Source organism: Acomys minous (assembly GCF_964271855.1).
Source record: "Acomys minous genome assembly, chromosome: 3".
NCBI classification, from domain to species: domain Eukaryota; kingdom Metazoa; phylum Chordata; class Mammalia; order Rodentia; family Muridae; genus Acomys; species Acomys minous.
Window position 1 is genome coordinate 22,622,906 of NC_140485.1, and position 13,905 is coordinate 22,636,810.

At 43.6% G+C, this 13,905-nt stretch overlaps 1 protein-coding gene across 8 annotated transcripts in view; it reads left to right on the forward strand.

Moving 5' to 3' along the window:
* Positions 1–10,434, forward strand: part of ATP8B4 (ATPase phospholipid transporting 8B4 (putative)) — a 174,582-nt gene extending 164,148 nt beyond the window's left edge. For 5 of the 8 annotated variants that reach the window (XM_084775494.1, XM_084775493.1, XM_084775492.1 and 2 more), the window contains 3 exons: positions 3,231–3,369; positions 6,300–6,430; positions 8,382–10,434. In XM_084775494.1, coding sequence (XP_084631620.1) covers positions 3,231–3,369; positions 6,300–6,430; positions 8,382–8,663 — 552 coding nt within the window. In that variant the 3' untranslated portion in view covers positions 8,664–10,434. Of the gene's footprint in view, positions 1–3,230; positions 3,370–3,526; positions 3,972–6,299; positions 6,431–8,381 lie in introns of those variants that run through there. The other 3 variants (XR_014777957.1, XM_084775496.1, XM_084775498.1) reach the window with 3 other exon arrangements.
* Positions 10,435–13,905: the final 3,471 nt, after the last annotated feature.

The following is a 13,905-nucleotide window of genomic DNA, read 5'->3' on the forward strand; positions in this document are numbered from 1 at the left end:
GAATGTTTTCCTTTTAAGTAATTGTACATTTTTCAGAACAGTTGACACTTCATAGACTTCAAGGACAGTGTCTGTGTCTGCTCAACTTGACTTGTTAGGACCACACAGAACCTTGACACACCTGTGTCAGATAGAAGAAATTAGCATGGATACAGAATTGTTACTTAAGCTATAGGAGTGACTCAGACTTCCCTAGCTTTTCTAGTATTGAGTAAATACACACACACACACACACACACACACACACACACATATGTAAACATACATAAACACACACACAGGCACACACACACCACCACCACCACCATCAACAACAACATAAGATTCCCCAGCGTTTCCTCTCATGACTCTGTGGTGTTTCCTCATCTGTAATGACTTGGAAGAATGGTGGTCAGATGGTTTGTAAAACGTTCTGCAGTTTGCATTGTCTGATGTTGTTTCCTTGGGCGGAGATGGGCTGTGGACTTACAGGGAGAATCAGAAGGGGTTGCTGTCTTCCTGTTTCCTCCTCGTAGAGCACAGTCACCCCTGTACCTGTGCCATCGTATCCCATCCTCGTCTGTCCGTCAGGTGACGGACATCTAAGCTAAATTCCGTTTTCAGGCTGGCAGGTTGTACTGTAGCACTCAAGGCGCAGGCACTGGATAAGGCCATTTTCTCACCCAGCAGTCATAGTACCACTGTGTAGGCTAGCTAGCAGGGAGGAAGTTCCTCGGTCAGTCAGAAGTTGACATCTGCACAACCAAAGTGTGTGGTGTTTTCACAATAGGGTCCCATCATCTAAGGATGCTGGACAACCAAGAGCAATGGTGATAGTCTGTGTTGTTGTTGTTGAGGGGAGCTCTGAGGACATCTAAGGCTAACACCTCATAGTGGGGTGTTCCGTGTATGACACTGTTTAATAATTTCTGTCTTTTGGGAACAATATTGTCCACCCGTACAGCATACCTCCATCCAGACTTCCTTTTAATTTATTCTTCTCATCTGCTTTCATAGCACATATATTCCTATTCCTCTGTCATAAACTTTTCTCTCTTTTTGATGTCTATAGACATCCTAAGTAAAGCATACAAATCTAAAAATGCAATGCTGTGATTCACAAGTGAAAGGACAAGCAGAGTTCATCTTTCTAGGCTGAATTCTCACCTAGTATAATATTTTCAACTTATGTCCATTTTCCTACAAGTTTTATAATTTTGTTTTTCTTTACAACTGAATTAAACTCATGTGCATATGCACCATATTTTCATTATCTGCTCATCAGCTGGCAGTTGTCTAGGCTGTTTCCATGTCCTGCTATTGAGTAAAGCAGCAATGATCACAGATGTACAGGTGTCCCTGTGATAGGATGCTGAGTCTTTGGATGTGTGCCCAGGAGCAGGGCAGCTGGATCAAATAGCTTTACTTTCAGTTTTCTTGCACAACTACCACACTGATTTTCATAGTAGCCACACCAGTTTGCACTCCTTCTAACACTAAATAAGGGGTTCCTTCTCCCCAGAACCCCGCTAGCATTTGTTAATATCTGCTTTCTTAGTCTCAGCCATTCTAAATGGAGTGAAGTGGAATTTCTAAGTAATTTTAATTATCACCAAACATTTTGCAATCTTGTTCTAGGTCTTTCTTAATCCACCTCCAATGAAACAAATTTGGGACTGTTTTATTTTATTTTTTTCAGATTTTAAACTCTTCCCCCCATTTCCTTGAAATAGAGTTCCTCCCACTCCACCCTCACCCCTTGCCAACTGCGTAGCTACGTTGCTATAGCCCCATTTCACGTGGTGGATTGATGTCAGTTGACTCTTTTTCCACTCAGATAGCACCTTTATGGTTTAAAAGTTTATACTCTTTATTTGATTCCATAATGCCACCAGAATGTGATTTTTTTTGCACTAATTTTCCTGAGATTTAAACAGTCTTCAGTCTGAAAATCAAGGCTACTGCTGCCTAGGGACACTTTTCTTTGTACCATATCTTTGATTGGCACTTCTTTATTTATTCTTTATTTTGTTAAAAAAAATCCTATTAAATTGTACATTGGCCTCCCTAATCCGACACCTACAGATTCACAAGTGGTTTCCATTTCTTAGTTTGTGTTCCCTCTCATTTGCATTTATTGTTCTAGGATATGAATTCAGCTCTCGACACAAGTAATTCCTGTTTTCTGTTCAAGTTTTAAAATCAGCAGTGGAGTTCTTTCCTCAGGTTAATTTTGTGCTCTCTTAAGAGGTCCCATGATGCTTTGCTGCTGCTGTGGCACTTCTCTGTCACGTTTATTAGTTCTATTTCAGTGGGAGACACCTGCTCTTTTAGCAAGGTCTTTTCACATGGATTATGATTTCTGTTCTTTCTTATATAACATACACCACACTTTATCTTTTGCTGATGACAAGCTGGCCGGTGGTGGAAGACTGTATTAGAGGTTTTGGTTTAGTGTCCTGGTAGTGTCCTAGATAATTGACCAGGATGGAAGCAGGCTCTCTTCAAGTATACCCATCCTGTAGTTCATCTCTTCTGCTTCCAGTGTCTTTACTGCTGCAACACTTCAGAGGGCAGCGAACTACAGAGGCAGGGGAAGGTGTTCCCACAGCTAGAGAGCGGTGTGTTTATGTTGCAGACAGGGTCCCTTCAGGTAGAGAGGAGTCTACAGTCCTTCACTGCACTTCTCCTGAGGCCTCTGCCATGTAAGCAACATTGTTGTTGCTACACAAGACACTGGAAGGGAAGAGGGAATAGAGAACCCATTCCAGACCACCATGAATTTATAACAAAAGAGGCAAAGATTTTTCTTTGCTGAGATGCGAGTAACTTAAGAACAAGGTCATCAGAATGAGTTAGAATGTTCAGGTAAAAATAACACACGTGTAAAAAAAAACTTATAAAATTTACACAGAGCTCATAAAATGTTGCACTAGCCCACTACAAGATTTTTTTTCCCCAATTGAAATATTTTGATAGCAACTTAGGAACTGACTTTAGAAAACTATTTTATTGTTTATTTCACATTAAAAACAAGCCCCTTAACATTGCCCTTCCTGAGGCTGTTTTGGTCTTGGCAGATACCGTTGCCCATGCACCTAAGCTCTGGCCACTTGTCTCTCTCCTGGTGCCATGTGTGGTTGTCCCAGTTATCTGTATGCTCCAGGGCAGTCCTGGAAGCAAGCTTTTGTGTACAGTGATTTTTTTTCATGTCTGAAAGCTCCTCTTTTTGCATTTGACTTTATTTTCAGATAGCTTTGGACACAAGTTACTGGACTGCGGTTAATCACGTCTTCATCTGGGGGAGTATTGCTACCTATTTCTCTATTTTACTGGCAATGCACAGTAATGGTATCTTCGGAATCTTCCCCCACCAGTTCCCCTTTGTTGGTAAGTGAGCCTACCTTTTGTGAGGTCTTGTGTCACGTGGAAAGTTCGTTGTCCCGGTAACTTATTTTGTGTGTGTGTGTGTGTGTGTGTGTGTGTGTGTGTGTGTGTGTGTATTGTGTGGGGGGCTAGAAATGGTCAATAATCTTTTTTTCTCTAGGAATTGACTCGTGCACTGGAAGCCTTCCAGACTTGAAACGGGTCCCAAGAGACTGCTTTCTTCATTGCCAGATAAAACTTATAGGATCCAACAGCCCAGATGCAGTAGGGTGTGACCTAGAAAACAAGGGGCATAATATGTGTATTGGGACAAGTGTACAGCTGGTGAAAAGTTTATTTATTATACACAGAATAGAGGACGAAATACCCACCTCCCCTTATACCAGGCTACCACCAGCAGGATTACCCTATAGATCTTATCTGCATTTAGATAAAAAAGAACTGATGCATAAATTAGTACCATCTGTAGATTTCTGGACATCCTTCTAGAAGTGGCCAGAACAGAAGGCTGGATAGTCAGGGTTTAAATATCAGCTCCACAATTAAACAAATGTATGATGCTGAACAAGTTTTATTTTCTTTCTATAATTTAATGTTTATCTGTGAACTGGGTTATTTAATTACTTCTTTTCTTTCTTTCTTTCCTTTTTTGGTCTTTTTGAGATAGGGTTTCTCTTGTAGTCCTGGCTGTCTTGGGACTCACTCTGTAGACCAGGTTGGCCTTGAACTCACAGAGATCAGCCTGTTTCTATTTTCAATAGAAAAAAAAATGAAGATTAAATGAGTTACTACATGAAAAGTATTAGGACGGATCCTGGATAAATAAACATTGACTCTAATGGTAGTGAGTGTTAGTGAGGGTTTCTATTGTAATAAACACATGTCAGAAAACAACTCGGGGAGGAGAGGGTTTATTTCATCTTACATGTCCTGATCACTCTCCACCATGAAAGGAAGTCAGGGCAGAAGCTCAAGGCAGTAACCTAGAGGCGGGAACTGATGTAGAGGCCATGAAGAAACACAGTTTATTGGCTTGCTCAATAACACCCAGGATGACTAGCTCAGGGGTGGATCCACTCACAGTGCCTGGGTTCTCATATATCATCCATTAATTAAGCAAACACACCGCAGACTTGCCTACAGGCAAGACCTGTGAAGGCGTCTACTCAACTAAGAGTCTCTCTTCCCAAATGACTCTAGTTTTTATGAAGTTGACATAAAACTGGCCACCACAATATTATCATTCAAGAAACTGTGACTTGATTATGTTTGGGGGCATCATGGGAGAATGTGGATGTCTGATGTGGTAGCAAGGAACCCCTAAGATTCCTTAACGCCTGGAGGTTGCCTTATTTAGCAAAGAGGACACATCCAGTGTTCCTGTTTTAAGGGTCACACTTCAAAATGATTCTGGCATCATCACTGACTTTTATACAACAACCACTAAGACGCTTTCCGAGAAGTTTGGAATTCTGTAGTGCAGGTGAGTAAGTAAAGAACACGTATGTTCTGAGTTCACCTCAACAGAAAGCAACCCTCCAGAGCTCAGGGAGGCAGCACAGCACTCCTCATCCATCCTCTGATTACCTCAGCCTAGAAAGCAGTTCCCATGAGACTAATCTGTGTGCGGAGTTCACGGGATCAGTTCTGACGTGGTCATCTTCCCTAATGCCAGGGTTCTGTTGGCATTCAGCTGCCATGTGCAGACACTGCTGTTCGGCTTTGTCGGCTTTGTCCTTTCTTAACACATACGGTGACCTCTTCCCGTCCTAAGAGTCTTGCTCAGTAGCCCCACGTAAATACTTGGTTTACCAAAAGATCTCAACCACACAGAGGCATGTTGGTTAGTCATCGGAACAAGCCAGTCAGGAGAGAAAGGCTCTAGAACTGTTTCGTAAGCTTCACTTCTCATTTGCTTGTGTAACATTGTGTGTCTCCAGTCTTGAAGACCACTCTAACCTGCAGAATGGACTGCTTCCCCCGGAGAGTGTAGTTTGTGTGCGGACGAACCCATCTCAAGTGAGGCCCGTGCCATTCCGAGGATTGATTACTGAGTTCCAGAGAAAGTTTACAAAAGTTAGATCAACACTGGGGTTTTCTCTAGTAACCAGGAGCAGGGAGGAGTGAAGCTTGTTTTTCTCAGTGTTATCTGAGGGTAATGAGCTTCAGGGAGCTCGGAAAGACATTTAATTGATTGAATCAAGTTTGTTTCTGCCGTTGGCATACAGTGCCTGGAATTGGCTGCTCCTTGGTAGATTTACTCTCCAAAGCCAGAAAAAGCAGCCACACCAACAAGTCACCAAGCTCTCATTCCAAAGCCCATTCGAATGGTGTTGACCCAGGCACACTGTGATGAAGATCTGGCAGACTGAAGGTGTCATGATAAATCCCTACAAAGTGACAGGGATAGGGATGGTGCCCCATGGAATCTGCCTGTCTTCCCATTGCTGCCTTCATTAGACAAATCATAATATGTGAGTGTGGAAGCTAGCTTCAGACTTGGCCAGGAGTTTCTCTGCCCCCAGGGTCTCCTCAGATCTTTAGCTCAGGATGAAGAGAGCATCAAAGAAAAAAGAAATAGTAAGTTTCTGGGTTGTTGCTTAGAATTTCAAAGGTTACCCTTGTGCTAGACACAACGTAAGCAGTCGATGAGGCCCGCTACTCAGAAATTCTAATCTGCTCCTGGATCAGTGAAGCTGAATGGAAGACTTGAGCAAAGCTGAAGGTTGCTCAGATGAGAGAATGCTTCATCGGGCTAGCAGTTCCCCTGGGGTTGTGTAATAGCTTCCAAGATTTTTCTTTTAATTTATGTAATTGTCTATTGAATTAATAAAACTCACTATGATTGTAGTAAGTTGATTTATGTAATTATCATGATCGTATAAGCAATTCAGTGTTTTATAGCCAGGGTGTCTATGTCTCTCTAACGGTAGGAAATGCGCGGCACTCTCTGAGCAAGAAGTTCGTCTGGCTTGTTGTTTTCTTGATAGTGGTGGTGTCAGTCATGCCCGTGGTGGCGTTCAGATTTCTGAAGATGTACTTATACCCAAGCCTGAGTGATCAGGTAGGTTTGCGATACCGTGAGTACTTGAAGTAAGGCCAGTGTTTGGCTCTCATAAACAATGTGCTGATGTGCGTCTTTGTCCTGACAGATACACAGGAAATGACTAAGGAAGTTCCCATAGGTCTGCAGCATCAAGGCAGAGTAGATGGAACATCTTAAACATGCTAGTCCTGAATGTCAGTGAGGAGAGGTACCTTAGGCTAAATGTGGGTATGCAGCGATGAATTATAAGTACTTTTACCCCTGACTCACTGGAGTCCTGTTGGAGTATTGCTGTAAGAGAAGGGCAAAGCTACAGGAGGAGCAACGGGCACCATACAAGGAATCCGAACAAGTCATGTGACGTGGTCTCATCGCTTGAGCAGAAACAGAGTGTTGGCTTGGGAAATAAGAGAGGCGTGTTTCCTGTTGAGCATATTTCCAAAGGGAACAGCAACATGCTGAGTGGACTGGAACTACAAAGATGGAGGGAAAACAGAAGGAACGTGGGGCAGAAAGAACCCAGACCATAGAGTGGACTAGATCTCAATGGCTCATGGGAAGAGCAGTACAAACAGAGCCGTGCTGGGCCAGGCTAAGACCCAGGGCAGGGAGAAGAGGACTGGAGTCATTTCTATTACCCCACAAAGAAAGAGAGCATGTTTCTGGAGAGAGTGGGCCCAGATCAGTGTTGCCACGGGCTCTGAGGTGGAGCTTTTCTTTTCTATCTATCTATCTATCTATCTATCTATCTATCTATCTATCTATTTTTTTCCATACAGGGTTTCTCTGTGTAGCCTTGGATATCCTGGACTCACTTTGTAGACCAAGCTGGCCTTGAACTCACAGTGATCCGCCTGCCTCTGCCTTCCCAGTGCACCCATGCCGGGCAAGGTGGGGCTTTTCTTACAGTGATTTTCCTTACGTTCTGGGGGTAGAGTATGAAATGATTCACAGGGTCCCTTGTGTCTGTCCTCCGGTGTCGGTTCTGAGCTGCATCCAATCTGAAGATGGCTCATTCTTCTTGTGTTAAGGATGACTGTCATGTTTTGCTTAATGAGCATCTTCAGACCTGAAAGTTAGAACTGGGCACTTCTGCAAACCTCTGGCCATCTTCTTCGGTCACATTCACAGGGAGATATGTTGGAAACCCACCCGAATGATGTTTAGGTCTTAATTTTTTTTTTGAGAACTATTGTTGAGAGTTTATGGGTGCATTTCCCCTGTCAGGTCTCGGGGACATTAGCTAGCAACAGGAATCTGTTCCTCTGGCTCTTTCTGCCCCCTCTTCAGCAATGTTTCCTGAGCCTTGGGTGGAAGGGCTATTTGTGGATGTTCTTTAAAAGGCCACACACATCTGTGTTTATGCAAACACACACACACACACACACACACACACACACACACACACACACACACTAAATGAAAACCCTGAAAGTTGACCTTGTGTAAGAAGGAGAAAATTCTGACTCCAATTTTCAAAATTTTCTCCTAATCCAATTACTAGTGACTGCAGGACTCAGACAGCCTCTAAAACGGCAAGAGAGGTGAAAGACTGTGGGTATTGGGACTATAGACATTATATTCCTATACAAAAGTGTGCGCAAGACCCTGGGCTCTATTCCCGGCCCTGTCACTAAAACAAAGCAAAAACATTCCTGCCCCCAACTCATCACATGTCCAATGAAATGGAGACAGTGGTGCCATTTATTAGAATATTTCTTGTTTACATGAGAATTTCTTGATAGGAATTAAAAAAAAAAAAAGACAACTGTTAGTGCCTCGTGCTATCTTTGGGGTGGAGAATGTCATGGCTTTTAGGCTTGGAGCTTCTTTGGGAGTGGAGGTGAATATTTTCTCGTGGCAGACTCTCCGTTAAGTATCAGAAATGTCTTTGGTTTTACTCAGTGGCTGAGTGTCTGCAGGTATAACGATGGATTCATCGTTGCCCTGTGGCTCTCTTCCTCCCCAGATCCGCCGGTGGCAGAAGGCTCAGAGCAAGGAAACACCCATCCGAAGCAGAAGGCCCCAGACCCGCAGGTCAAGCTCCAGAAGGTCGGGATATGCATTTGCTCACCAAGAGGGCTATGGCGAGCTCATCACATCTGGGAAAAATATGCGAGCTAAAAGTCCAGCTCCAACAGCAGGGCTGGAAAAGATGCTTTATAATAACACGAGCTGGATTGAAAATTTATGTAAGAAAAGCACAGATGCGGTGAGCAGCTTTAGTCATGATAAGACAGTGAAATTGTGAGTCAGGAGGACTTGAACCACACAGCTGTCTTTTCACCTCATCTGGGGCTGAGCTTCGGCTGCGCTGGGGCCAAGAGCAGCACAGATTGCCCTGCTTAACTTAAATCTGTGGCCTCCAGCTGCCAATGCCTGTCAGAGGCTGGTGTGTTCGGCAGGAAACCGGGCCAGATGGGCGTGGTCCAATCTGTGATTCCGTGAACCAAGGCCTCTTGGGACAAGTACAGATTTTTATTAACTTAAACACCAATCGATCTGAACTTTGAATCTTGTTTATGGAAAAAAAAAAGCTTGTAAATTAGCATCTACATTGGATGGGCCCTGGGTACGTCAAAGGGTACATTCCAACGGTGTGTCTGAAGCAGAAAGCGCTCTCAACAGAACCACCATGTATGTGAAGAGCTGCCTTTCCCAGATGCAAATGCAGAATTCAAAGTATGCAGTATGGCATTCTCCGATTGAGAGTCAGTCTCTCTCGAGTTGTGGCCTCTACTTGCCTACCTGAAGAATGCATAAAAAAGCCTGTTTGGTTCCTTATTTTACAACAGGGAAACAGGGTATCTCTGCAGAGGGGATGACAGATTTATTTAGAAAGTGTTCAGACTGTTCTACGTAGGGGCAAAATACCAGCGTGGCTCCCCTAAGGTCTCCTAACATTTCCGTGACTTGTGTGACAGGGTCAGTAGCAATCTGCCGTGTGCTATCCAGACTGCAGGTGGCACCACCGGAGCAGCAGAACACCACCTTGATTGATAGTGTTCCGTACAGGCCATGGGCAAACGCTGCTGACAGGACCTATTTTTTAAAACTTAGAACTGAAAGGAAGCGAGTCAACAGGCAACCTCTTCTGCGGTTATTTCCTCGGGGTCAGGCCGCCAAGACTCAGTTCCTCTTAGTGCCTCTTAGTGTCGTGTTTATAACTCAAACATCTAAATGGGTAGGTGGATAGATGAAGCTGATTTTTGGAACAGCCCGATTTGGGGGATCTATAGGCGAGTCGCTGGTTTATATCCTCTATAAGGCTCCGTGTTCAAACTGCTGCTGACAGCCACTTCCCTCTGCGATGGGGAGGTGGTGTGCCTTTTGGTTGCCTCCTCTGCAAAATGAGGATGTACTTACTACCTACCTCATGTGGTCCATGGCCATCGAGCACGAATTCTCCAACCATTAGAAACACAATTCTCCCATGAGTGCACACACGGGTTAGGCTTTAGCTAGCTCCTCATTAGGACAGCAGAGCCATGGGAAGAGACACCCAGGCCTGGGACATCAGTGCCGAGTGGGGATGTCCTCCAGGATGTGAGGTTGCTAAGTGTGAAAGAAAGCAAGCAAAACTCTAGCCTGGGGAGCAGATATATCTGCAAGGAAGTAAAATAAAGCATGGTGTCTTTCTAGTTTTCCAAAATCAGCCTTTGGCTCTCTAGGCTCCTTCCTCTGGTCCACACTCAATTGCTGAACAAACAAAACTACATTTTTTTTTTTTTTACAAAGTGCTTGTTAATCCTTAGGTGGCCTTGGTAGATTATGGGCTGGGATAATGTTAATAGGTCAGTGTCCCCTGCCCACTTGGTCTTGATTTCTAAGCCTCGGGTAATTTTTTCTAAGTGGTACTCAAGGTGATAATGTGTATCTCGGAGCCTAATGCCCAGAGCTTTTCCCCGTGACAAATGCTTGTAGCACGTCCCCTTTCCTGTACATCCCCACCTAGGAAAAGGTGAGCTTGTCATGCACAATGAGCAGCTTCAGAGTGCTTGCTTCTGTTTTATAATCATTTTGAAAAACTTGGAAACTTTCAGTAAACGATGTTTTCTTTTCTTTTTTTTAATTAGGAACTTACTTACCGGAGAAATTTTTCCCTTGATATCTCTCTCTCTCTCTCTCTCTCTCTCTCTCTCTCTCTCTCTCTCTTCTCTCTCTCTCTCTCTCCACCTCCCTCTTCTTACCACTGCACCCCCATCTTCCCTTTATATGCCTGGGAAAAACATATGTCTTTTTTATTAGCACTGGAGTCAAGAATTAGATGAGCCAATTTACTAGAAATGGTCAATTTTGGAAAGTTCAGCTCAAAATTTAAAAGGTCATTTATAAACAGATACTGCAAAAGAATTGTGTGAAAAACATTTGATTAGTTTTATTTGGGTCTTATGAAAAACCGAACAAACACACACAGCCTATCGTAAGATATTGAACCATAGGGGACAAATTTGAACTTGAAAGTCAGTGGTGTGGGTGGTAATGTAAATAAAATAAATGCAATTTTAATTTTACATAAATGTATCAGATTATTTGGTGAGTCTCCCTTTTAAAAAATCTATTTAGAACTTAAGTTGACAACTTTGACTTTGAAAACCTCAGGCCAAGTTTGGGCTATTACAGGCAAGAACAGAGTTCATCTCCCTAGGGGTAGGTGTGTGATCTTCGCTGCTCTCTAGGATTTACGCTAAGGAAGGAAAGGAGAGAGAAAAGATCAATAATATGAAAGGGGGAGGGGTGAAGACAGAAAGAAATAGTGGGAAGGTGGAGGAGGGATCAGCATTACTAATCCTGTGTCTCTGGAGATGACATGATTCTGAGAAGCAGATATGATCAATCTCCTGAGGGCAAAGAAGTCCTGGGCTTAGAGACTTAAGTAACAAAACTTCTTTACATCCTGCCTGTGCTCAGGAAGAATGTTCTGGAACAGAGCCGGGAAATCTGGCTTCTCATATCAGCAGTGCCTTGATTTGTGTGGCCAAGGCTAGCTGCTGATTCCTGCAGGGCTTTGTAGCCTCATCCATCACCTGGGAAGCTGGACAGGTTGGCCTCCATGGGCCTTTCTCACTTGCCCATTCAGTGACCTGTTCTGGTCTTCTGCACTGATTTGTGCAATTGGCTTTGATGGTTGGGAGTGTGGGGAGGGAAGAAAAAGGGGACAGGCAAGAGGAGGAGGGGTCGAACTGGATGCTCTCTCGAGGTGGGGCCTGTCTCTTGTACTGCTTGTGTTCATCTAGAACAATGGTTTTTTTGGCTCCTGACAGAGGTATTGTTTCTACGGTGGTGCTTCTCCCATGTTTTGCTGGGTACAGGCCTCTCTCACCCTCATCTCTTTGCTATCAAATATATGCAGACCAAAAGGTCAGATCCTTCCGCTAAGTGAGGGGAGGGTCATTTAAATGTAGCTCTGATTTGTCTGGAGTCAGGTTTAAAAACAATGCCCCAGTGGCATTCTTCATGGTCACAGAGCACTGGCAGTGCGTGCATGTGTGTGTGTGTGTGTATATATATATGTATGTATGTGTATGTGTATATGTGTGTGTGAATGTGTGCATATGTATGTATGTGTGTGTATGTGTGTATGTATGTATTTGTGTGTGTGTGTGTGTAACTTCAGACTCTGTTTTCTGAACCTTACAGCCTGTAGTGTTCAGTACACCCACGTCCAGCCTGTTTTTAGCAAACAGAGGCATGAAGTGCTGGACTCTGAGATTTCACAGCAAGACCTGCTCCCCAGTCAGACACAAGATCACACACACAAGAGAAACAAACATGACTCAATTTTTTTAAGTCTTTAGAAAAGATAAATCAGAAAGCCTTATTATCTTACCATAGTGAAATGTATCACTTTGTATCTAACCGAAATCCCTAAGATTGATTGCATTGGTAATGATTGTCAATTATTCCTTAAAAAGATTTTGTGTCAGCGAATAGAGGATTAGAGGAGAGCCCAGAGGTGGTGTCTTGCAGGCTTTGGTGGGTTTTGCAGGTCGTGGGTTAGATAACCATGCAGAGCCGTGGTTTCCAGCTTTGTACTAACATCTGGTGTTAAAGGTCTGCAGTTCACTCTATTGTGTCACATGCAATGGCTCACCAGGAAACCATGGACTTTTGCAAGCCTCTTAGCCACGCCTTCTGCAGAGCTGCCAGGGAGCCAGAGCTACATGGCCGTCATATTCCACAGTGCTCATTGAGACAGACTTGGAGGCTCGCTGGGTGAATCTGTAGGTTTACAGTTAAGACTTAACCAAGAGAGGGGACCTATCTGCCCTGAAAATTTCAAAACTCCCTGAGAGATCTCTCATGAAATTGGTGTATAACGTAAGGCATCTGCGAGAGGCATGCACACACGCCCGGAGTCCAACAACTGATGAGTGGGCCAGAAGTCTCTGGATAGCTCAATCTCCACAAAGCTCTGAGACAGGTTTAAACTTTTAGTGAATTCCAGCCCTGAAAATACAGATAAAAGTCTTATTGGATCAGCATACAGAGTGGTTAGCTTAATTTGGAAATGAAATAGTGATTGGTTCCTGCCTTGTCACACGTATTTCCACGCTCCTGCTGTTCTAGGCAAGCACTGATGGTGAAGTTCGGTGGCTCATGGCTTCCTTCCGGCTCCCGTTCCAGTAATCTCTGCGTAGGAGGCTCAGTGTATAGATATTTAAACATAAGAGAAAACACAAAACATGGACAGAAATTATACCGGCTACAGAAAGAATTGTTCTTAATCCAGCTTTTCTCAGGAGATTTAAATTTACATGATGCAAACTGATAAAAAAATATTGAAAGGCATCAAGATCAAAATGAAAGTTAATTGGAATAGTTAAAAGTACAGAAATATGCAAACAGAGACTTCCACAACACATTGTTAAGTATTATTGGTTAGAAGGGGGAAATGCTGTTATAGGGGCCCACCAGACACGGCAACTCAGACCCAGTTTAGAGCCAACTGAACGTCTTTATTCCATCCAGCTAGGACTACACTCAGCATTTTGGACCTACGGACAGCCCCGGGGGTCGAGAGTATGGAGTTTTTGAGGACAAAAACCATATTAACCTGGCATCTTGCTTGGCAGCTGCAGGGAGTTTCATAGAAGCAAGAGCCTAACAGAAACTAAGACAAGCGGCTGTGGAAGTTTCTGCCCAAGCAGGCAGCTTAACAAAGGCTAAGAGAAGCTATTGGCTGACGGCGGATGGAGGGGTCCACACAAGCAGGCAGTTTAACAGAAGTGAAAATAAATTAGCTGGGGCATCTTGACCTCTGTTTCCTAGAATAGAGTTTGGTGGTTTTCCATAGGGTTCTCCAACAAGGAGATCAGATTCTAGTTAACCCTGAAATGGCCTCAGCACAAATACAAAATGGAGGAAGCTCTTGCTCTGTCACAATATAGCTGGGAGCAAATTTGAACAGCTATTCTTTCCAAAAAATAACTGGGAATTTAAACTAGCTCATATTTAGTCAATGCTAATCTCATCAAATACAGGCTTTCAGG